This window comes from Heptranchias perlo, chromosome 8, assembly GCF_035084215.1.
Source record: "Heptranchias perlo isolate sHepPer1 chromosome 8, sHepPer1.hap1, whole genome shotgun sequence".
In the NCBI taxonomy this organism is placed as follows: domain Eukaryota; kingdom Metazoa; phylum Chordata; class Chondrichthyes; order Hexanchiformes; family Hexanchidae; genus Heptranchias; species Heptranchias perlo.
The window spans coordinates 60444744-60470096 of record NC_090332.1 but is presented as its reverse complement, the minus strand read 5'-3'; the positions used below and the strand labels follow the sequence as shown (position 1 = coordinate 60470096).

Here is a 25353-nt window from a genome sequence, read left to right as displayed (position 1 = left end):
ATAATTCTATATAGAAGTCCTAGTGTAACAATGAGTGAACAAGAAAATTAAAAACTACAAAAAATATCTTGAAAAAAATACAGCTGGAAGCAGTCTTGAGACTTTTTGTATGTATCTAAGTGAAGATGCATTGACTGGGATCTTACCACCAATGTTTACAGGTTATTAAGAACCTTCACAAAAGTGCAACCTGTGTACCAGACTTTATGGATGTACGGGGATTAAAATGTGCCTGGTACCTATGAATAAGGACTGTTCCATCCATTTTATTCAGCATAGCTTTAAAACTTTTGGATATGTTGCTGTGGCTGTTTCGTTACTTGCTTGTGCGCCGAGCACTATTAAGAGATACAATTTACTAAATTAATCAAGGTGAGCTAAGCTGTGTCAGCAAAGGATAGATTACAGTAAAGTTAAAGACAACAATATTGTAAGCAAAGGATTTTCTGTTTGTCTTAAACTTTTTTAATTACAAGTTTTGTTTGAGGATGGCAAACATGTCGGCACTTAATGTCAAATTACTGTGAAGCATAAACAAAGTGAACAAAATGCTGAATTATATTACCCAGCCATTAAAGTATAAGTCGTGTTAAAGTTGTCCAGTGCACATATCACATCCTTGAGTATTGTGTTTTCAACTTATATTACTAAGACTTGAGGAAAACATTTAGCCATGGGGGGGGGGGGGTGGGGGTTGCAGAGGGCAGAGAGAGGTAGAGAAAAACCATGAGGCAGATCTCCAGTGTTGAAAGATTGAGTTACAATGAAAGGCTGAAGAGGTTTAGTCTTGAAAGGAGGTATCAGACCCTGTAGAAGTAAACAGCATAGATAATAGGAGTAATTCCGTGATCACAACTCCCAGCAAGCATTGGCTCCATGCTGGGAGTATTAGATCATGGAATTACCCTCAAAGTTAATCCAGAGCACCACTTCAGGGATGCACGGATACCAGAATAAGGGGCATGAGCTAAAACTGGCGAAGGGGAAATTTAGGATAGGTATCGGGAAGAACTTCTTTTACATAAAATGATCACATGGAATGGGCTTCCAGATAAGGTAGCGGAAGCAAAAGAAACTTAAACTCGTACAAGAAACAGGTGATGTGACACAGTGGGGGTGCAGAAAATAAGTTTTATGTTATTCATGATGGCTGAGTGAAGATCGGCTGAATGTCCTCCCTTATCTGTATCCAGTTTGTGAATATAGTGCTGTAATACTGAGTTTATAATGCTTTAATGTCCTTATGCTGAAATATAGTGCATTCCTACTGTGTCCACAGGAGGTAAATACAATGCTGTTTAGTATTTTGGGAGTTCTATCTTCTGGGGGAAAAAAAACTCAATTAGACTCTGCCACAGTTGAGCTTTTCAATTAAGCAAGGGTGAAGCTATGTTGCAATGACTAATGCACTGTAAAACACACATTTATGTTTATGACATTGATTTGTTTCTTAAACTCTCCCAATGACTCCGTTGGCTGTGCATGAATCACTCCGTGTGATACTGAGTCATATAAAAGGTTTCAGATGTAACCCCTCCGTCTGTGCTGAGTTAAATTGCAACCAGGACAGCATATGAGATCTCAGTGTTTCTGGGTTCGCGAGTGGGGAGAATCAGCTAGGGATCCTGCTCCAGATGATTCTTCAATGAGCCTTACTGGAAGGTGCCTCTACTGTAGCTCTTCCACCATATTGAAGAGATGAGAACCTTCTCAGTCATCTTCAAGATAGTCTCAATCACACCAATACATAAAGGCAAAGACCCCATTTTCTGTTGATCAGATTGTATCCCCACTCTAACACCGACTACAAAATACTGGCCACCAGACTGAATGCATGCTTTACCCAAATCCACCACTGGGGGGACAACAGCAGGCACCACAGCAACAGAATCAGAAATCCAACCTTCGTATTCTCCTTAGATGTGCAGTAGGCATTTGACCAAGTACAGTGAGAATTTCTTCTTGCAGTATTTGGGCAAATAGCCTTTGGTAACTCATTATAGAAATATCTTAAAATCTCATTCTCCGACCCTAACATCCAACATCTGCATCAGTGGACTCAGCTATTACGCGTTCCCTCCATTGAGGGACCAGACAAGAGTGCCTCTTATTCTACAGTCTTGACACTATCAAAAGACCTCCTGCCAACAAGCTTGGACATTCATGGATGAGGTAAACACAAGTTATCGCTGTCTTCTGATGTGCTTTCGACAGACCTTGGACTCACTGTCCTCCTGACTAATTACGACTCCTATGTGGCCAAAGCCTTTCCTGCTCCAATCGGGTACAGTAGCATAATGGTTATGTTACTGGATTAGTAATCCAGAGGCCTGGAGTCATGAGTTCAAATCCCGCCACGGCAGCTGGGGAATTTAAATTCAATTAATTCAATAAAATCTGGAATAAAAAAACTAGTATCAGTAATGGTGGCCGTGAAACTACTGGATTGTCGTAAAAACCATCTCATTCACTAATGTCCTTTAGGAAGGAAACTTGCCATCCTTACCTGGTCTGGCCTATATGTGACTCCAGACCCACAGCAATGTGGTTGATTCTTAATCGCCCTCTGAAATGGCCTAGCAAGCCACTCGGTTGTACAATCTTGCTACAGAAAGTCGCAATAAGAATAAAACCGGACGGATCACTAGGCACCGGACATGACAAAGGCAAACCAAGCCCAATCGACCCTGCAAAGTCCTCCTCATTAACATCTGGGGACTTGTGCCAAAATTGGGAGAGCTGTCCCACAGACTAGTCAAGCAAAACAGCCTGACATAGCCATACTTACAGAACCGGACAAGTGCCAGGCAATGACCATCTCCAACAAGAGAGAGTCTAACCACCTCCCCTTGACATTCAACGGCATTACCATCGCCGAATCCCCCACCATCAACATCCTGGGGGTCACCATTGACCAGAAACTTAACTGGACCAGCTACATAAATACTGTGGCTACAAGAGCAGGACAGAGGCTGGGTATTCTGCGGTGAGTGACTCACCTCCTGACTTCCCAAAGTCTTTCCACCATCTACAAGTCAGGAGTGTGATGGAATACTCTCCACTTGCCTGGATGAGTGCAGCTCCAACAACACTCAAGAAGCTCGACACCATCCAGGACAAAGCAGCCTGCTTGATTGGCACCCCATCCACCACCCTAAACAATCACTCCCTTCACCACCAGCGCACAGTGGCTGCAGTGTGTACCATCCACAGGATGCACTGCAGCAACTTGCCAAGGCTTCTTCAACAGCACCTCCCAAACCTGTGACCTCTACCACTTAGAAGGACAAGAGCAGCAGGCACATGGGAACAACACCCACCTGCACGTTCCCCTCCAAGTCAAACCCCCCCCATCCCGACTTGGAAATATATCGCCGTTCCTTCATCGTCGCTGGGTCAAAATCCTGGAACTCCCTTCCTAACAGCACTGTGGGAGAACCTTCACCACATGGACTTCAGCGGTTCAAGAAGGCAGCTCACCACCACCTTCTCGAGCAATTCGGGATGGGCAATAAATTCTTAACCAGTCCTCATACTTGAACTGTTGTTACTGTTGTTTAATTATTAAATGTTTAACCTCTGCCTAAAATATTTTAACTTTTGTTACCCTTTTCTCCACTGAGAATGAAATATGGTTGGACCGTAGACTCGAGCTCATTTGCCTTCTTACTGTTCTCCTGTCTGCCCTGCCTTTTGCTTTCTCCACCCCCTGCCCATCTCTGTTGTATTCCTTGGACTTCCTGGCAATTTTTTTCCAAATTCCTGGTCCTATCTGCTCCCTCAGCACATGTCCATGGCTCTGTCCTAGCAGTCAGCCAACTGTCTCAGTCCCTTTTCTAAGTGTTCTCCCTTCTCATCTCACTTTCCTGGAGTTAATCTCTCTAACCTCCTATCCCTGCCTGTGCTCTCTTGACCTCCTGAGTGACTCATCTCCTTTTCCCTCTTTCTTCACCCACCCCCCCCCCCACCACCACCAACTGTTATATGTCAACTACAAGATGTCTACTTTCTCGTGAGCAAAGCTGGATGCTGTTCTTGTATTTATCTTTGAGGGTTTTTTTACCCTTTTTTTTCTGGTTCTCTTCACCGGCCTTGGTCTGAGATCTGAACTGACTTGTTTTGGGTTTCATACTCCCATCAGGTCCTGCACTCAGTTTGATGTGGGTGCTTAGTATCCTGATTTGTTCTCCTGTGCTTAACTGAATGAAATTTAAAAAAAAAAGACTAGCATTTATATAGCGCTTTCCACGATCTCAGACCATCCCAAAGCACTTCTCAGCCATGAAGTATTCCTGGAAGCGCAGTCACAGTTGTAATGTAGGAAACACGGCAGCCAATTTGCGCACAGCAAGGTCCCACACACAGCAATGAGATAATGACCAGATAATCTTTTTTAAGTGATGTTGGTTGAGGGATAAATATTGTCCAGGGCACCAGGAGGACTCTCCTGCTGTTCTTCGAAATAATGCCATGGGATCTTTTACATCCACCTGAGAGGGCAGACGGGGCCTCGGTTTAACGTCTCATCTGAAAGATAGCACCTCCGACACTGCAGAATTCCCTTAGTACTGCACTGGATTGTCGGCCTAGATTTTGTGTTCCAGTCTCAGGAGTGGGACTTGAACTCACAACTTGAAATGTGTGACATTATGAACTCTGAAGCTCTTGTGCTGGATTTTTCTCAACATTTTTATATAAAAAAACAGGTTTAAGGTAATGTCCAACTACAGGATGCTGCGTCAATTGAAATTTTCAAGACTGAGAATGATAGATTTTTGTTAGGTGAGGGTACCCAGGGATATGGTGTTGAGGTACAGATCAGCCATGATCTAATTGAATGGTGGAACAGACTGGAGGAGCTGACTGGCTCATTCCTGTTCCTTTGTTCCTAAGACAGTTTTTTTGATTACAGTGGTTCACTCCAGTTTTTAAAAAACAGTATTATGTATTTATGACTATTAAATGGGCTAACTTTTATGCTTTCTTCCACTTTCCTTATCTCCCTCCACCCCCCATAAAACCATGTTGTTTTCTCTGATAGCAAAAAAAATTGCTCAAGAAGCTTCCTGGAAGAAGGGCAGGGCGAATGCATAGACCCTTCCAAGGACACAGTGTTTATCTTTAACTAATCCACAAAAGATGCACTCGAGTATCTCCTCGCTCAGACTGGTGAAAGCCTGAATACTAATGCTGGTCAAGATATGATTTCAGTGTTATATGCACCAGCATACTTTAACTCAGGAGTGCTTTTATGATACTTCTGTAAAGTTCTATGGTTGAAAAAAAGTTCTTGGCCATGCTGTTCTAGGTCCTGCATGTACTACATTAGGGCCCCATGTTAATTTTTTTAGCATTCTGGATAGAATTGAACTATTGAAGTTTTTGAGTTGCTCCACTGGAAGATTTTTTTCTAATCACGTGAACTTGCTGGAGGCATCTAGTGCAAGATTATTGTTTCCACGTGCCTTGTCAGACATTTTGGAGTGCAATTCTGCGTGGTTTCAATTCTGCTAAACGGCATGAATAAGCTTAACTATCTATAGCAAACGTCTAATTTTCTGCCTCACCCAGAGAATAGAGGGTGAATGTTTGGAGACGCACTTCATTTTTTTTGTGCTCATGGTCAAGGTTGTCTGCTATTGGGAAATGGAACACTTCTTCATTTGAGGTACCCAGTGTTGAAGGTAAACACACCCAGGCAGGTGGAGCATTCCTAAATTACAACAGTGACGACATTTCAAAAGTACTTAATTGCCTGTAAAGCGCTTTGGGACGTTCTGAGGTCGTGAAAGGTGCTATATAAATGCAAATCTGTCTTTCTTTCTTAATGCAGAGTAAAACACATTCTACTGTCTCCCAAAGATGTGCATTAAGTCCAGAGTCAGAAGAGCATCCCTAGTGTACCAGCGTGAATGTTCCCATTTCCCACATCATGCCTCCCTGGATCAAATTGCACATTTGTGAAGTGATGAACACTTTTGTTCTGGCCCTGTTCCTGCTAGACTAATTTTTAACTGAACAAATTCATAGTGGAAGACTCACAGTTGACTTAAGAGAAGAGACTTTCATCCTATCTCCACCTTGACAGACTCAAACCAGGCTTTAGAGGTGGAAAGGCACCACACGATCCATATAGGAACAGGAGTAGGTCATTCAGCCCCTTGAGCCAGTTCCGCCACTCAATTAGATCATGGCTGATCTGTATCTTAACTCCGTCTACCCTCTTGGTTCCGTATCCGTTAATACCCTTGCTTAACAAAAATCTTTCAATCTTATCCAATACCCAACAGATTGATTATATTTACTGTTTAGTAAAATAGTTCAAATTTAAAATCATAGAAGAAAAAAATCATAGCATGGTTACAGCATGGAAGGAGGCCATTTGGACAATCGAGTCTGTACCGGCACTGTGCAAGAGCAATCCAGCTAGCTCCACTCCCCTGCCCTATCATTGTAGCCCTGCAAATTTTTTCCCTTCAAGTACTTATCCAATTCCTTTTTGAAAGCCATAATTGAATCTGCCTCCACCACCCACTCAGTATATTCCAGATCATAACCACTTATAGAATCATAGAATCATAGAAGTTACAACATGGAAACAGGCCCTTCGGCCCAACATGTCCATGTCGCCCAGTTTATACCACTAAGCTAGTCCCAATTGCCTGCACTTGGCCCATATCCCTCGATACCCATCTTCCCCATGTAACTGTCCAAATGCTTTTTAAAAGACAAAATTGTACCCGCCTCTACTACTGCCTCTGGCAGCTCGTTCCAGACACTCACCACCCTTTGAGTGAAAAAATTGCCCCTCTGGATCCTTTTGTATCTCTCCCCTCTCACCTTAAATCTGTGCCCCCTCGTTATAGACTCCCCTACCTTTGGGAAAAGATTTTGACTATCGACCTTATTAATGCCCCTCATTATTTTATAGACTTCTATAAGATCACCCCTTAACCTCCTACTCTCCAGGGAATAAAGTCCCAGTCTGTCTAACCTCTCCCTGTAAGTCAAACCATCAAGTCCCGGTAGCATCCTAGTAAATCTTTTCTGCACTCTTTCTAGTTTAATAATATCCTTTCTATAATAGGGTGACCAGAACTGTACACAGTACTCCAAGTGTGGCCTCACCAATGCCCTGTACAACTTCAACAAGACATCCCAACTCCTGCATTCAATGTTCTGACCAATGAAACCAAGCATGCTGAATGCCTTCTTCACCACCCTATCCACCTGTGACTCCACTTTCAAGGAGCTATGAATCTGTACTCCTAGATCTCTTTGTTCTATAACTCTCCCCAACGCCCTACCATTAACGGAGTAGGTCCTGGCCCGATTCGATCTACCAAAATGCATCACCTCACATTTATCTAAATTAAACTCCATCTGCCATTCATCGGCCCACTGGCCCAATTTATCAAGATCCCGTTGCAATCCTAGATAACCTTCTTCACTGTCCACAATGCCACCAATCTTGGTGTCATCTGCAAACTTACTAACCATGCCTCCTAAATTCTCATCCAAATCATTAATATAAATAACAAATAACAGCGGACCCAGCACCGATCCCTGAGGCACACCGCTGGACACAGGCATCCAGTTTGAAAAACAACCCTCGACAACCACCCTCTGTCTTCTGTCGTCAAGCCAATTTTGTATCCAATTGGCTACCTCACCTTGGATCCCATGAGATTTAACCTTATGTAACAACCTACCATGCGGTACCTTGTCAAATGCTTTGCTGAAGTCCATGTAGACCACGTCTACTGCACAGCCCTCATCTATCTTCTTGGTTACCCCTTCAAAAAACTCAATCAAATTCGTGAGACATGATTTTCCTCTCACAAAACCATGCTGACTGTTCCTAATTAGTCCCTGCCTCTCCAAATGCCTGTAGATTCTGTCCCTCAGAATACCCTCTAACAACTTACCCACTACAGATGTCAGGCTCACTGGTCTGTAGTTCCCAGGCTTTTCCCTGCCGCCCTTCTTAAACAAAGGCACAACATTTGCTACCCTCCAATCTTCAGGCACCTCACCTGTAGCGGTGGATGATTCAAATATCTCTGCTAGGGGACCCGCAATTTCCTCCCTAACCTCCCATAACGTCCTGGGATACATTTCATCAGGTCCCGGAGATTTATCTACCTTGATGCGCGTTAAGACTTCCAGCACCTCCCTCTCTGTAATATGTACACTCCTCAAGACATCACTATTTATTTCCCCAAGTTCCCTAACATCCATGCCTTTCTCAACCGTAAATACCGATGTGAAATATTCATTCAGGATCTCACCCATCTCTTGTGGTTCTGCACATAGATGACCTTGTTGATCCTTAAGAGGCCCTACTCTCTCCCTAGTTACCCTTTTGCCCTTTATGTATTTGTAGAAGCTCTTTGGATTCACCTTTGCCTGATCTGCCAAAGCAATCTCATATCCCCTTTTTGCCCTCCTGATTTCTCTCTTAACTCTACTCCGGCAATCTCTATACACTTCAAGGGATCCACTTGATCCCAGCTGCCTATGCATGTCATATGCCTCCTTCTTATTTTTGACTAGTGCCTCAATCTCCCGAGTCATCCAAGGTTCCCTACTTCTACCAGCCTTGCCCTTCACTTTATAAGGAATGTGCTTACCCTGAACCCTGGTTAACACACTTTTGAAAGCCTCCCACTTACCAGACGTCCCTTTGCCTGCCAACAGACTCTCCCAATCAACTTCTGAAAGTTCCTGTCTAATACCATCAAAATTGGCCTTTCCCCAATTTAGAATTTTAACTTTTGGGCCAGACCTATCCTTCTCCATAGCTATCTTAAAACTAATGGAATTATGATCACTGGTCCCAAAGTGATCCCTCACTAACACTTCTGTCACCTGCCCTTCCTTATTTCCCAAGAGGAGGTCAAGTTTTGCCCCCTCTCTAGTCGGGCCATCCACACACTTGCTGTGTAAAAAAGTTTTCCCTCATGTCACCTTTGGTTCTTTTGCCAATCACCTTAAATCTATGTCCTCTGGTTCTTGACCCTTTCGCCAATGGGAACCGTTTCTCTCTATCTACTCTCTTTAGACCCTTCATGATTTTAAATACCTCTATCAAATCTCCTCTCAACCCTCTCTGCTCTAAGCTCCACCCTAGCTTCTGCAGTCTATCCACGTAACTGTCGTCCCTCATCCCTGGAATCATTCCAGTAAATCTCTTCTGCACCCTCTCTAAGGCCTTCACATCCTTCCTAAAGTGCAGTGGCCAGAATTGGACATAATTTGTTTTCACTTTTTTAAAAAAGAAAGTAGAAGATCTCCCATGCCTTTGCTTAGAGGTAGTCTGAGGTCTGGAGCATGGCTGTGATGCTTATCTGCTAACTTGGCCTGTCCTTTTAAAGCAACTACTTTAAAAGAAGTAAATCCAGGTAATTGTAGGCTATTGAGGGCAATTGTAACTGATAGTGAATTTCAGCCTGCAGGTCAGTAACTTTTTCTGAGGTACCAGATAAATAATAGACTTTCATTTTTTTTAAAGAAAGGTTGTTTTGCATCTGTAATAAAGTATGTCATCATGTGTGATAGATGTATACTACAAATGACTCATTTGCTACTGGATCTCCTGTGGCATTGCTCTCAGTAAGTTGGAGATTTGTTTCATAGAATAGAATCATTACAGCACAGAAGAATGCCATTTGGCCCTTCGAGCCTGTGCAAGCTCCTTGTAAGAGCAATCCAGTTAGTCCCATTCCTCCATTTCTAAAGGGAAGAGCATTATGTGGTGTAATTACGTATTGTGGTATATTTTAGGTGTTGGGAATATAGTATATGTTGGTTAAAAATAAATAAATGAACTCAATTGAAAAGTGAGATAGAAATATATCCAATATACATTTATGTCTATATTAATGGAATAAAGAGAATGTGAGCTTACATCTGTTTATCTGTCTGACTATATCTCAACAGAAACAATGAACTTCCATTACAGATATTTTTAAATCTTATTTACACCGTCTATCTAAAGTCATATAAAAATATGGCACCAAAATCTCCTATTTTGGCAAAATGACAGCTTGCTTTTTTTTATAAAGAAATTTGTGTGCCCAAAATTAACACACTGCTCTAGAGCCAGATCAGTACATTTAGTCATGGGCTTGGATGAGTGCGACTTGAGGTAATGGACTAGTGAATGCATTACACTTTGTAATTGCTGAGAAGGTTTACCTTGCTTTATATTTGGTACTTTAAAACTTCATCTAAGGTAAGCTAAATTGTGTAAAATTGGGATCTGACAAGTGAGGCATTAGGTCTTTTTGTATGTCATTTCCTCTGCCCCACTTGAATCTCCAGGGTAGAATGATTATTCCCTTTGGAGGCCATACCACATCAGTTTAATCTAAGTGACTAAAAATCACAAAGGGAATGCCAGTACTACAGACACTGCTTCAGTAGTTTCAATGGTTTGGAATTGGGTTCAAGGTCCATTAGATGGGAGCAACTTAGATTGAAATGATCTCTGAAAATGTGCACTAAGCTAGACACTCACTCTAATGAGCTGTTCGTATTTTTGTGCGGAAATTTGGAACTGCCTAATTTACAAAACAAAAATCATGCACTTAAATATGCTTCTTTATTAAAACAGGGTTTGTCTTGCAATATTTTAAAATGTTTTTCCTCGCACCTGTTATTTGAAACTGTAAAATTTTCTTTAAATATTTCAGGTAAACAATCTTTGATGAGCTTGGAGTTGGACATCAGGTGCATGTTTAAGGAGGATGAACACGGAGGAACTGGAGTTACTGGGCGACTCCAAGTACAGAAATTATGTAGCAGCGGTGGATAAAGCACTGAAAAGCTTTGAGTATTCCAGTGAATGGGCAGATTTAATATCTGCACTGGGTAAACTCAACAAGGTAATTGTAGTAGGAAATTGGAATTTCCAAAATCAATGTAGATGAGCTGTTGAGAAGGAGATATTTACTGCTCTTTGTCTCTAAAATATCTCCAATTTTACTATTAAATATTACACAAGTATTGACCTTTATACATGTTAAAATATAGTACAGTGAGTCACCTATGTTTTGGGTTGTTTCATATTCTCTGCATGCTAGACAGCTCTTTGAGGTCAACTAATTGACTTGCTTCAGCACTTTTAATAAGAAAGTTAGTCACAACTTGTAACTTTTTCATTGGTCATTTACCAGTATTTCGACAAGGTCTACTTTCCACCCAGGAAGCTAGTAGTTAAACTTTGCAAAAGGTGATAATCTGATGGTAAACGGGTACATTATTCCTTATTCATTCTTTCATGTACTAAAACATGGCTGCTGTGAAATGTAGGTGATCAGCAGGACTATGTTCCCTTTAAGAACTAAATCTGATAATCTTGTGTGGGTCAAATTATCCAACTCTTCTTACCTCTGCCCCTAAAAATGGGTGGATCATTACGGGTTGTCAAGACAGTGAAGCTGGAATTGCTTCTCATCACTCAAGCAAGTCAGAAAAAAAATCTGGTTCAATATATATATATATATATATATATATACATATATACCTGGAAAAGATCCCAGATTTCTCTAAAGTGGTTTATCGTTCTTCATGTAGCTTCTCAAAAGTAGTGGATGAGGCTCAATGCTATACACTAGGCCCCATTTTGCTACACTTGCATATTGGTTCCCACTTGGGGCTTTAGATTCATTCGAATTGTTATATGGGTAGAAAACCTATCCATGTTAGCTGATATTGCTAACGGTTCCCTCTCCTCAGGTATTGTCCCCCTGCCTTTCATATCTGCTGTCATCACCCCCTTCCTCAAAAAACCCACCTTTGACCTCTCTGTCCTTGCAAACTACTGCCCCATCTCCAACCTCCCTTTCCTCTCTCAAGTCCTTGAGCATGTTGTAACCTCCCAAATCCGTGCCCATCTTTTCCGCAACTCCATGTTTGAATCCCTCCAATCATGTTTCTGCCCCTGCCACAGTACTGAAACGGACCTTATCAGAGTCACAAATGACATCCTGCGTGACTGTGACCATTGTAATCTATTCCTCCTCATCCATCTCGACCTGTCTGCAGTCTTTGACACGTTTTACCGCACCATCCTCCTCCAATGCCTCCCCTTCGTCGTCCAGCTGGGTGGGACTGCACTCACCTGGTTGCATTCTTATCTATCCAGTAGTAGCCAGAGAATCACCTGCATTGGCTTCTCTTCCCGCTCCCGCATTGTTGCCTCTGGAGTCCCCAAGGTTGTGTCCTTGGCCCCCTCCTATTTCTCACCTACATGCTGCCCTTGGTGACATCATCCGAAAACACACATTCCACATGTTTGCTGACGACACCCAGCTCTACTGCACCACCACCCCTGTCGACCCTGCCACTGTCTCTCATTTGTCACACTGCTTGACCAACTGGATGAGCAAAAATTTCCTCCATTGTCTTTGATCTCCACCACAAACTCCGTTCCCTAGCCGCCATCTCCATCCCTGTCCCTGGCCACTGTCTGAGGCTGAACCAGACCGTTAGCAACCTTGGCATCCTGTTTGACCCCGAGATGAGCTTCTGACCACATATCCACTCCATCACCAAGACCGCTTACTTCCGTATCCGTTACATCACACGCCTCCGCCCCTGCCTCAGCTCATCTGCTGAAACCCTCATCCCTGCCTTTGTTACCTCTATTGACTATTCCAATGCTCTCCTGGCTGGCCTCCCATCTTCCACCCTCCATAAACTTGAGCTCATCCAAAACTCTGCTGCTTGTATCCTAACTTGCACCAAGTCCCGTTCTCCCGTCATCCCTGTGCTTGCTGAACTACATTGGCTCCCAGTCCGGGAACGCCTTGATTTTTAAAATTTTCATCCTTGATTCCAAATCCCTCCACGGCCTCGCCCCTCCCTATCTCTGTAACCTCCTCTAACCCTAGAACCCTCCGAGATCTCTGCGCTCCTCCAATTCTTGCCTCTTGCGCATTCCCAATTTTAATTGCTCCACCATTGGTGGCCGTACCTTCAGCTACCTAGGCCCTGAGCACTGGAATGCCTTCTCTAAACCTCTCTGCCTCCCTACCTCACTCTCCTCCTTTAAGGCATTCCTTAAAACCTACCTGTTTGACCAAGCTTTTGGTCACCTGTCCTAATATCTCCTTATGTACCTCGGTATCAAATTTTGTTTGATAATGCTCCTATGAAGCGCCTTGGGACGTTTTACTACGTTAAAGGTGCTATATGAATGCAAGTTGTTGATTCATCTATATCTCATGTTTTTCCACACTTTAATTTCCCTCTTGCCCTAAGTAAACTAACGTGGTTCATGGTCCACGACTGGTCTAGGGGAACTGAGATCCATTTGCTTCTGTTCCATCCGTGCCTGACTAATTCTATACAATTCCTGTAGCTTATGAAGAGCTTCTCTTTCACCTCCATGCACAAGGCACTCTTTAAATAAAAGTGCCATCTTCTCTGGGCTATTAGATCAGATTCATTCATAACTTTTTTTTAAAAAATCATTGTCAGGATGTGGGCTTCACTGACGAGGCTGCATTTATTGCCCATCCTTAATTGCCTTGAGAAGATGGTGGTGGGCAGCCTTATTCTTTGAGGCGGTTTAATACAACTGAGTGGCTTGCTAGGCCACGTCAGAGGACAGATAAGAGTCGACCACAACGATGTGGGACTGGAGTCACATGTAGGCCAGATTGGGTAAACAACAGGTTTCCTTAGAGAACCAGTTGGGATTTTATGACAATCCGACAGCTTCATGGTCATGTTTACTGATACCAGTTTTTTATTTCCAGATTTTTTAAACTGAATTCAAATTCTGAAACTGCTGATGGGATTTGAACTCATCTCTGGATTAGTCCAGCAACATAACCACTACACCACGGTACCCGCAACTGATGGTGTTCAGGCTAGTATGGGTAGTATTACCCAGGCAGCTAAACGATCAGGACACTCCATTATTGACATACTAAATGTTCTGCTGCCCAAGATACTCTGTTTTTGTGGAGGATATTATATTTTCCTGTTACCAACAGGTACAACATTTGAGATTTCCTTCAGCCCTTTTGATGCCAAATAAAAACTAAAAACTGTCATCAGAGTTTCATGGCTTCTAAAATGCCATATCTAGTTTTTCATACAGCTTTTCACCCTGTTGTAAAGCAGGCAGAGCTGCTTTTATGCCAAGGAGCTTCTTGGCTGGATATTAAACATCTAGGCAAGGCCATCATTTTATGGGTTGCTGAGTAGCTCAGTTGTAGAGACTTGGAAGGTCTCTGGTGCAATATGTGCTCAGTTATCTGATTTCTGTCCGCATAAGAGTTAGGTGCTGCAGGTGGCCTTGGTTAAGGTAGGAAAATTTGATCGGGGGTTTCACTAACTACTGACCAATGATCTCTGCTGGAAAGTGCATGTGTGTGGACATCAGGTGAGGACAGGATTGTGTTTGGCTGTGATGTCCTGCACTTTGGGTAACCTGTTGACACTCCCTTTGAAGGCCCACATGTGACTAATAGCCACCTTGACAAGGTAGTGGGGCACAAAAGGCAGTGGTATCCGAAATGTCTTGGGGAGTGAGCAAAACATTGGCAGATAAAATTAGTACGGAAAAAATATCCAAGCAAAGAAGTTAACTGTGACCTAGAAAGACTCAAGCTCTTGCTGTTTTAGTCTTTACATTTTTAATTGTGACTTACTGTTGCTATCACTCAGCATTGGCGTAACTATCAGTAAGGGGCTGCGTGCAGTGGTTTTCATAGGAATGGTTGCTGCTAGATGGCTGGGCATTCCCAAGATTCAGGGGAATCATTTGTCAGCAGAGTCCGAGTGTTCATTTCGAGGGTCTTTTTTTTACATAGATGTATGGAAACTTTCTCAAATCATTTAGAACTGTAACGTGGGGCCCCAGCATGTGCATCTAATTTGGGAACTACTGATGGGGGGGGTTCCTGGCTCACTCTGATTTACCTTTCAGCAGAAATGTGCTGTTCAAGGTGATTTGCATTGTTGCACTGACATCTGGAAGTAGTCGGTAATGAAGGTGAATGGGAGAAATGGGTGCTGTACCAAGTGTTGAATTTTATGATTGAAACTCCCAGTGAGACATTTACTGAAGTTAATAAAGTACTGAACATTTTCGAATGCGTTTCAGTTCTAAACCAGTTTGTTTTGCAGATGTAATCTGAGAAAACCAGGCGATGGCAGGATTGGGTTCAGCTGTGGTGACCTCCACAGTTTTGTTGTAAATGCTTTTAATGTTAATCATGGTACAAAAATTTGCTGCAGTCTGGCTTGGAATATTGCTTGATGTAATTGGCAGTTTGCTGAATAAAATAATAGTACTGTGGGTCAACCGGACTTTTGTTGGAGACACTGTGCAGTAATGGGATTTCCTAAAAGGCACTGCATTTTCAGAAATACTGATGTTTGAATTTCAAAACTGAAGTCCTAATTAAAAAGTGAAATCTGTCCACTGAATAGTTTGTCATTAAAGTAGTCATCAAAATGCCGTTACCGTAAGATCTTGATTTGTATTTACATTAAACTGCATGCATTGTGAGAAGTGAAGTGGTAATTAGTAGGAATTAGTAGCTTTTAGCACTGCGATTAATAATTTTTTCAAGGAGCAAAGCTTTTTCCCAACAAAGCGACATCATCCCCTTCACTCATTGTATTATTTATTTATTTATCTATATCTCATTGAAAACTTTACAGTCATGCACATTTCTTGTCCATCACAAACTGTCTAATACTAATTTCTGTTACACTTTTAAAAGAAAAGTATAAAGAAACAAAGACAGTCATTTGCAATGTACAGGATAAACTCTGGGAACAGAAAATAAACTGCTACAATGTCTACTTACCACCAATTAGACTGTTTAGTTGTAAAGGGGCACACAGCAACACTTTAGCAGCAGAATAATAGTGTTGTTTTATACGCTTAATTTTCATTGGCTGTAAAGCGCTTTGGGATGTCCATAGGTCATGAAAGGTGCTATACAAATGCTGCTGCGTGCATTCTGTCTCGCGCTAAGCCATTCTTATCCATCACCTTGGTTGTTGGTGACCTACATAGACTCTTCAAATGTATCAAATTTAAAATCCTTGTCCTCATTTATAGATTCCTTCAAACTCTTGCCCCACACTATCCCTGCAGCCTCCCCCAATCTTGGAACTGCTCCTGTACCCTTCAATTCTCCAGCTTCCTGTGAAACCCACCTTCCCTCCACTTCTGGTGGCAAAGCCTTCACCTGTTTCACTCACACTTTTTGAAACTCCCTTCCTAAGCTTGTCCACCTCTTTACTTCCCTCCTGCCTTCTCAAACCTCATTTCTTAGATCAACCTTTTGCTCACCTCTCCTAACCCACCTGTGTAGTGAATGACCATTTCCTCCTTGTGCAGCACCTTCAGATGTTTTTCTGCATTAAAGCACTAGAATGCAAGTTGTTCTTGATGATTTACAGTTTTCACAGAAAAATGGATAATAGTACTAACAATTCCAGCATATAGAAATAAAATGGCAATTTGTTATTCAGTGACCCTGATTATACATTGTGCATTACATGGCATCGGACTCTTATTGTTCTAAAACAGCATATACTGTACTCCAACTCACTCCAATACTGCAAGAGATTGTCTGTCTCTTACTGTGCAGCTGCTGAAGATCATTCCCAGGTACTAAGAATAATGTGATCATTTTCAGGTCACTATTTAAGAATGATGTAGTAATTCCTTTTTAGTGCTTATCCTTATGCAGGATATAAATACTAGTGAATAGGAAAGTTTTCTACTTTGTATGTTCGGTGTTGGCATTCAGTAATCCCAGGTCACGTAATGTATAACAATGCAAAGTCCCATCTAAATTGTCCCAACAATGCACCCTAGCCCCAGCCTAAGATCTGACACCACTGTGGATTTTCTATATTAGCTAGATTTATTAGTGTCTCTGATAAAAGCTAATTTATGTCACCCTGGGCAATTTTATACTGTGGGCTCATGCTGTTTTTAATTCTATTGAGACTCCACATTCATTTCACAGTTGGCAGAGAGAATTTTGGAGCATTAGTCAAGACTGGATTTAAACCTTTGGTTCTGGCAATCAAAGGACTGTTTATCTGCTAACTGTCTAGTCTGCAATCCCCTTTTTTGTTTCTTTGACCCAATTGCAATCCTGCATACTCCCTACAGTGGAAGGATCTTAGAGCAGCTTTTAGTTTAATTTTGTTTTTACCACTCAAACTTTTTTGGGTATTTTGAATGTGACTTGGAAATCAAAAAGAGAAGGCTGAAACTTGCATTTTCCAGACATTTAAGATGACCAAGAAATATGCGAAATTAATTCCAGGACACTTAAGATATTTGATTTGCTAAGGATAATAGGGGTTGCACTGTATACTTGAATCAGAAATTCAATTCCTGCTAGTGAATAAGAAATAGGTTACATTATGTCTTGCTTAGGGCATGTGCACAAAGGTCATATTGCATCTAAAAACTGACCTTTTTAAAAAGTTGTTCCCTGGCTTATTTTAATGTGTGCAGAACTGTTGTTCACTTTAAGTTAAGTTCATGTTAATGCCATTGCTGATTTGGCCAGGTGTCTTTGACTCCTTTAACCTGAAGGACAGATTTTCTGTCCCCACCATTCTCTTCTGCACTGTCATTGTGTTGTTCCTTCTATCATTTCATTTTAAACCAATTTTTTTTGTAATTTGTTATGCACATATGCACAACTTCTGAGTTGTGTAGTATTAGTGCAAATTTTAAAAATAATTGTACAACTAGAGAATCAGCATTCAGTCCAGTCATCCAGATTTGAACGTCAAGCCCAGCTTATAGTCTCAGTATAGAATATCATGTGACCGATCATCACTTTTATTATATTTACAGGTTTTACAGAACAATGCAAAGTACCAGGTAGTCCCAAAGAAACTGACTATTGGCAAGCGTTTGGCCCAGTGTCTTCACCCAGCTCTGCCCAGTGGTGTTCACCGAAAAGCCCTAGAAACCTATGAAATCATCTTTAAAATCATTGGCCCTAAAAGGCTGGCCAAAGATCTCTTCTTGTACAGGTGGGCCATATGTTAGTTATCTTTTTCTTTAAAAAAAAATGGAAGTTGCATGTTCGAAAGCTAGAAATGTATGAATAATTATAGGTAATGGGTCACCATAAGATCCAAAATATTGAGCAAATGATTTGACTGTAAAAACTGCGTGCAACAATGCTGCATCTGGCTACAATGGTCTTGTCAAAGTTGAATATTTAACACTGCCTACCACATAATTTGTACAAATAATTCTAAATGTTGACTAATTTAAAAATGATAACAGTAGTGAATATGGTGGTGCAGTGGTTATGGTGCTGCACTAACAACCCAGGGGTTGTACGTGGCAAGTTGTGGGCTGGCACCGGAAAACATGATTATAAAAGCTACCATTTTGTTATAAAAAGCCAACAGGTTCATTAGTGTACTTCAGGGAAATGAACCTGCTATCGCTACCCAGTCTGGCCTACATATGATTCCATTCCCACACTATGTGGTTGACTCTTCTTGCCCTCTGAAGCCACTCAGTGGTAAAAGCAATTGCTATCAAGAAAAAGGTCCACCACCTTCTCAGGGTAACTTAGTAATGGGCAATAAATGCAGCCTTGACAGCACCGCCCACATAATGCACTCATTGTAACTTGCTAGAATTAAATGGATTTTCCAGTTGTGGATTCCTGCCACCAGAATGTATCCGCATATGGACAGTAATTGAACATTCTGTCTCTGCTGTGATGCCCTCCACCGTGAAGTAACCGGTGGCCCTCAGTATCTAGGCTCACTAATGAAAATTAGCTATTGGTTGAAGTACAGGAGGGATGCTGTTGACGGTAAAACTATATTTCCAGCAGGAATTGGTGCCTTCAGGAGAGATGGGGAGAATTTGATTCTTAACAGCCCTGAATGTTTGCAAATTATTTTATTCTTTCCTCAGTTCTGGCCTTTTCCCTCTTCTTGCCAATGCGGCCATGTCTGTCAAACCTGCGCTATTGAGCTTGTATGAAGTCTATTTCTTGCCTCTGGGTAAAACTCTGAAGCCAGGATTGCAAGGACTGTTGACTGGGGCGTTACCTGGCCTGGAAGAAGGCTCCGAGTACTATGACAGGTGCGTAGGCAGTTGTTTGCTGCATGTATGTAAATGTGATTCAAGGGGGAAAAAACTCCCAGGGAGATGAGCAGTCAAGATATTTGAAAGTCCCTACTTCAATCACATATCTAAGTTACATAAATTTGCATAATTCAGTTGTGAGGCTTTTTTAATAGTAAATAAGTGCTAAATGTATAGTCAGGATCACGACTTGTAATTAATTGTGTAAAGTACTTTGCAATGTTTGTGTGATGAGGCATTGGGCCAGAATTTGCCGTAGCAGGGCATCTAATGGCATCTGCTGTTTGCTAGACTTGCCCTTGCACGTTCAGGTTTTTCAATTTTTTGCATGGCAAGTTGCTGAAAGTGCGAGATGGTAACCGCTCAGCGAGGGAAACCGGGCATCTAGGACCTGAGTGAACAAGGCAGCAACATGGTATTAACCAATCAGATTGAAGGATTGAGAAATAAACAGTGCAAGAACTGAGAAGGAAGTGTAAATTAGAGTGGGTGAATTCAATGTCAAATCAGGTACAGAAAGAGAAATAAAGAGAAGGAACAAAAGATTGGATTGAGAGAGAAAGGAAAATTTTTTAAAATAAATATTAAATTTTAAATTTGACATTTTTGAAATTGCCAACAACAATTAATACCTTAAGGAATGAGACTCCACACTTGTAATAGTTAATTTTGTGCCAGAGAGGTTGATTGGCAGTAATTAACACTTATCACGTTAAAAGGGTACTTCAACTTGAAATGGACAAGACTTAACGTTCTGTGGCGAATTTAGTTTGTATTTACCATGCAAATGCAGCAACTTCATGCCATTCAATGCATTTCAATGGTGAGGCAGAGAGCGAGATGCCGCTTTCGCGAAGCTAATGGCGGACTGATGCAACTCGGACAGCAACTTTTGGATATTTGTGTTTAACCGCGTATCCGCCCCTCGTCTGAAGTTGCTGTATCATTTGCGTATAAATAATGGCAAGTGCCATTAGCCTCACCGTTATTTTGACAACAAAATCTGGCGCTTCATATCAAGGCAAGTGTGTTAGTATTTGGAAAGTAAATTTTTTTTAAAACTTAGAATGCATGAGTTAGAGTAGAATTTGGTAGGCACTAAGTGTCGAGTTCCATAGTAATTCTAATGGTGAATTTTAGCATCTCATTGGGTAAGATTCCTGTCGGTATAAAAGTCACTATGATAACTTCCTCAAGCCTCTAGAGAAATCTGTTTCAGATACAAATCCTGCATCTGTGGGGTATTGAGACTTTCCATGGGTCAGTATAATTAATGCGAATCAGCTGCTGCAGCCACCTGGCAGAGAGAAACACTATGCGCCCATATTTACAAAGAAGTATTTCAGATTCATGTGTTAATATAGATTTTTTTTTTATTCTCTGGATGTGGGCAATGCAGTTTATTGCTCATTCCTAATTGTCCTGAGGAGGTGGTGATGGGCCAAATTAAACCACATTCCCACTAAAGGTGTCGGGAGCCACCAAAGTTCTAACCAGGCAGAATTCCTGAGACATGATCTTCCAGCTTGCGTACAGAAAGGCAGTATGGGCAGATTTTTGATCAGTTTCCAAGGAGGAAAACATTCTCTCTACATTTAGAAACAGCAGGGGCGATCAACCAGTAGTTCCTTTAAAAAGAATGAGTGTATAAACACTGACTTTGTACACTACAAAACAAATGAAATAAAGAGATGCTTGACATAACCGAGAATTTTAAGATAGCACAAAACTTGTATATCATCTGATCGTCCATAACTCTTAGCTATGTCTAATAGCTCCATATTCTACCAGTTTTGTGCTCAACAATGTTGGTGTTTAAAAACTCATTCTTTTATAATATATTACAACTCTTGGATTGGTCATGCACTCCATTGAAAGCAACTTTGTAAATATTTCCGATGGAGATTCCCATGTTAAAATGTCCACACTTGCCTGTTACATTTCACTGTGATGCCAGTAGGCGGCACTGTAATAGGAGTTTAAATGTTCATTTTATGATTTATTTGTCACAAATTTCTTGAAGTGCTTTCTGAGAAAAATCTCATATCATTTTTCCCCTCAGTAACAACAATCTCTAATGTTCAGAACAAGATTTTAAATGAAATTTAAAAATGAAAAAATACATAATTCACAATAACATGATAACATTTATCCATTGAATTGTCTTTTATATCTTTGTGTGTTTATTAAAGTTTCTACTTGAGGGCCTTAGCCTCTCCCAAAAGCCTGGCTTTGACTTGATATTTTTACCCAAAGATGTGACGGTTAGCTGAATACAGATTATGCAGTCTGAGCAATTGTATATCCAATGGTATGAAACACACCCAGTATCATTTAATCAGCTGTGTTGGAATATTTTGCCTCAGTTTCTAGCAGTTTTGTTTTTCAAAATTATTGAAGAAAAACTAGAGGACAAGTTCCAAAAGCTTTTTTCACGTGAAGTTTATATTGAGTGTTTATTTCTTAAAACAGAGTGTGTGTAAGAGAGAGAAAAAAAGACAGACTGCACTGAATATACAACTGTTTTAGATTTTGTTCTGTAAACTTTTTAAACATATTAAGCGGAGACAGTGGGGGAAATTTTAATCTAACCCACCCGTCGAGAAACTAACGAAATTGGATGCAACGCTGGTTTTACACCCCGCCCGATTTTACTCTCCATTGAAATAAGTAATATTGGGTGGGCTGTAAAACTGGCGTTCCACTTGATTACGGGGGTTTCTCGCCCAGCAAGTTAGGTTAAAATTATCCCTAGTGTCCTTCCTCATCCTAATTTGAATTAATTTTTCAAAAAACAAGTTGAATTTTGAGCAAATAGGAAGCCACTGATTGTCCACCTATGTTTTGTTGACAGATAGAAAATGTAGTTACTGACACCTGTGAGAGATAGAGGAGGGAAAGTCTTTACTTATCCTAATTTCAGTTCTTTTAAAAACACAAGTTATGTTGAACTTTGAAAGTAAAGTGCATGAAAGGTTTAGGGTGACGAGAGACAATGGAGTTAAGGAAGGAGGATATATAAGAGTTAATTGGATACTCCAAAGGGAGGTGGGCCAGCAATGATAATGATAATGATCCACTAGTCTCTAATTTTAAAAAAAGGTACGTGTGCATGCATCTTGTTTTATTGCACTTCAGACATCGTGCTCACTGTGTCACACTTAACCACGGGCATGTTTAAGCAAATTTATTCTCAGCAAATTTCTTGCAGCTCATTGGCTCATATACAAACTACTACCAACAATCTTTACAAAATCGTGAAAGAAAGCCAATTATTTGGATTGTACATAGGAAAAACTCCTTCACAACAGGCGATACTTAAGACAAAGGAACCCAGACATTTCATTCTGGATTCTGGTATACAGGCTCAAGAGCAATTTTAAAATGCTAGCTACTTCTGAGCTGCAAACTGAAACTGAACAGCCTATTTCAATCTCAAAAGTTCCCTGGCTAAATAATAATTAAACTCTGTGCCTCTGTTTACTTAACAATTATAGTTGTGGCCTTGAAGTGTCACCGATCCACCTTAGCAGAATAAAACATTCTCCATTACATGCTATCACCCTCTTACAAAGCAGCATATTATCTGATTTACCATGCGAAAGGCCACGGAAGATCGAAGTTCCTGCTATGCCCTTATTAATACATTTGCATTATTTTTATGATTGGGGGGAAATGTTGAACATTCCCAATTTATATTCTATTTATGGCTCTGGTAATATATTTTTGAAAGAAATTTTTTATAGCCCATTCAGTTAAAAATACATGATAATAACACTTTGTCATTGTAATTTCTTGTTACACTCTCAGGTTGCTGGGGACCAATGACAGAGGAGATTTGTCAGTTTCCACAAGCCAATCACAGTACTCCAATGTTTTTTTAAAAAAATCATCAAGCAAACAATGAGCAGTAGATATCACAGAAAGTTATTTGGTAGGCAGGTACCAAACAGAACCTACCAAATCTCACCTGTCCTCCCTTTCTGGTCATTGCTCCGAATCTCTGTCAGTAAGATACAGAATAATTAGACCTGCCTAGCTACATCCAGTAAAATTCCTAGAAAGAGATGTGAATGAAAGGATTTGATCACTATTGATGAATGAGATTGTTGAAAAGGGACATAGACCATTGCTTTTTGTATTATAAGATTATTTGAATGGCTTTTCTTTATATTCAGAGCAAACACGTTGCTGGAGAAAGTTGCGGCTGCAGTGGAGCAGTCTGCATTTTACAGTGCTCTTTGGGGGAGTATCCTGACTAGCCCTGCTGTGCGGTTACCTGGAATCACCTTTGTACTCTCTCATCTCAACCGGAAGCTTTCAATGGAGGACCAACTCTATATTATTGGCAGTGACATCGAGCTGATGGTACTGACAATTTCATACATTAGTCTGTAGATCCTTCTCTACGTAAATTAATAAGTTATACCATATTGAATGGAGTTTAAAAGCTGTAGATAGAATATTTAGTTTAATCAGATAGATCAAGACTAGCATTTGAAGTGATTTTGCTTAAAATGTATGTCATGAAACCTTTTAAAATCTCTTATGTAAAACCTGTGCAATTATAGCGGATAAATAGGTACCTCTGAATACTTAATTGGATTAACATTCTTATCATTTGCATCAGGAAGAATGTACAACATATGAGTGACTAAGTCCTATGTGGGTTAAAAAGCCTATATTCTGAATGAGCATTGCTATTGAGTAATGGGGCTTGCTATCATAGAATCCTAGAATAATACAGCATAGAAGGAGGCCATTTGGCCCATCGTGCCTGTGCCGGCTCTCTCAAAGAGCTACCAATTAGTCCCACTCCCCTGCTTTATCCCCATAGCCCTGCAATTTTTTCCTTTTCAAGTATATATCCCATTCACTTTTGAAAGTTATTGTTGAATCTGCTTCCACTACCCTTTCAAGCAATGCATTCCAGATCATCATAACTTGCTGAGTAAAAAAAATTCTCTTCATCTCCCCCCTGGCATTTTTGCCAATTATCGTAAATCTGTGTCCTTGGGTTACTGACCCTCCTGCTAGTGGAAACAGTTTCTCCCTATCAAAACTCCTCATAATTTTGAACATCTCTCTTAAAATCTCCCAGTAACTTTCTCTGTTCTAAGGAGAACAACCCCAGCTTCTCTAGTCTCTCCACATAACTGAATTCCCTCATCCCTGGTACCATTCTGGTAAATGGTAAATCATGATGCACAAGTATTGGTACTAAAAAAACAATGGGGCGTGATTACAGTGTAGTAGCGTTGATACTAATGTGGGTGTGATATCACAGTGTAGGAGCAGTGGTGCTGAAGAACAATGGGAGTGTGATGGCACGGTGCAGGAGCAGTGGTACTGAAGAACAATGGGGGTGTTATATCATAGAACAAGCGAACAATATCATGATGAACTTTCTAATGATGCGGTTGCAAAAATAGAATGGATATCTGATACTAAAGACACACAATTATAGAACAATGTGTACTGTTCTGAAAAAGGCTCCCTTTTCTGTGGATATAATATAGGAAGTGCAAGGTGACCAAATATCTTTAAAATGTTTACATAAATTGTCCAAATAAATTATTAATGTTTCCATTAGTAATGTTAAGTTTTAGGCACTGGGTGATATCAATTTTTTTTTTAATGAATGAGGAATTTTTTTCTTTTCATAAAGAAATGCATAAAGCCTGGACTGTAATGAGATTTTACTAGACGGTCAGATTTGTATGACTGGAGTTGATGAGTACTAAAAATGGTTGCCAGCCTAAACTGGGACCTTCTGCCTGGGAACACTTCTGAAGTCTTACTTTGTGAATTAATATCTATGCTTAGAGGTATTTAACCGTACTTAGTTAGATTTAGCAGGAATACATTTAAAGCTATAGTTTTGCCATCACTATTCCTTAATAATTCTTTAGAAAAATATTTTCTATTAAACCCATTTCATTGTGTGGTGGATGTTAGAGGCTCTTTTTTTTTCTCTCCTCCCTTGGGAAGAACCTGGATCAGTGTGGCTGAGATGATGAACTGGCCATGTAAGGAAATGCTTTTGTGAATCCAGACCTTAGCACTCCTTGTGACAGCTTGTTGAAATGTCAGTGCAGTACCAGGCCAGCTTTGGTTTTTGAATACTTTGTTTAGGTAGTTAGCCTTATTGTAGGAACTGGTTTTGGTGAATTTCACGAGAGTGCTGAATTAACAATTGTAGTTGATTTTTAATCCAGAGTGATTTTAAC

The 25353-nt window shown here is 40.7% G+C and overlaps 1 protein-coding gene across 5 annotated transcripts in view; it reads left to right on the top strand.

Moving 5' to 3' along the window:
- Positions 1-25353, top strand: part of dop1a (DOP1 leucine zipper like protein A) — a 224271-nt gene that overhangs the window by 23831 nt on the left and 175087 nt on the right. For all 5 annotated transcript variants that reach the window (XR_010963688.1, XM_067989164.1, XM_067989163.1 and 2 more), the window contains exons 2-5: positions 10698-10889; positions 17861-18042; positions 18950-19120; positions 23302-23491. Coding sequence is in view for 4 of the 5 variants with exons in the window: in XM_067989164.1 (XP_067845265.1) it covers positions 10752-10889; positions 17861-18042; positions 18950-19120; positions 23302-23491 (681 nt within the window). In the remaining variant the exon portion in view is untranslated. The remainder of the gene's footprint in view (positions 1-10697; positions 10890-17860; positions 18043-18949; positions 19121-23301; positions 23492-25353) is intronic.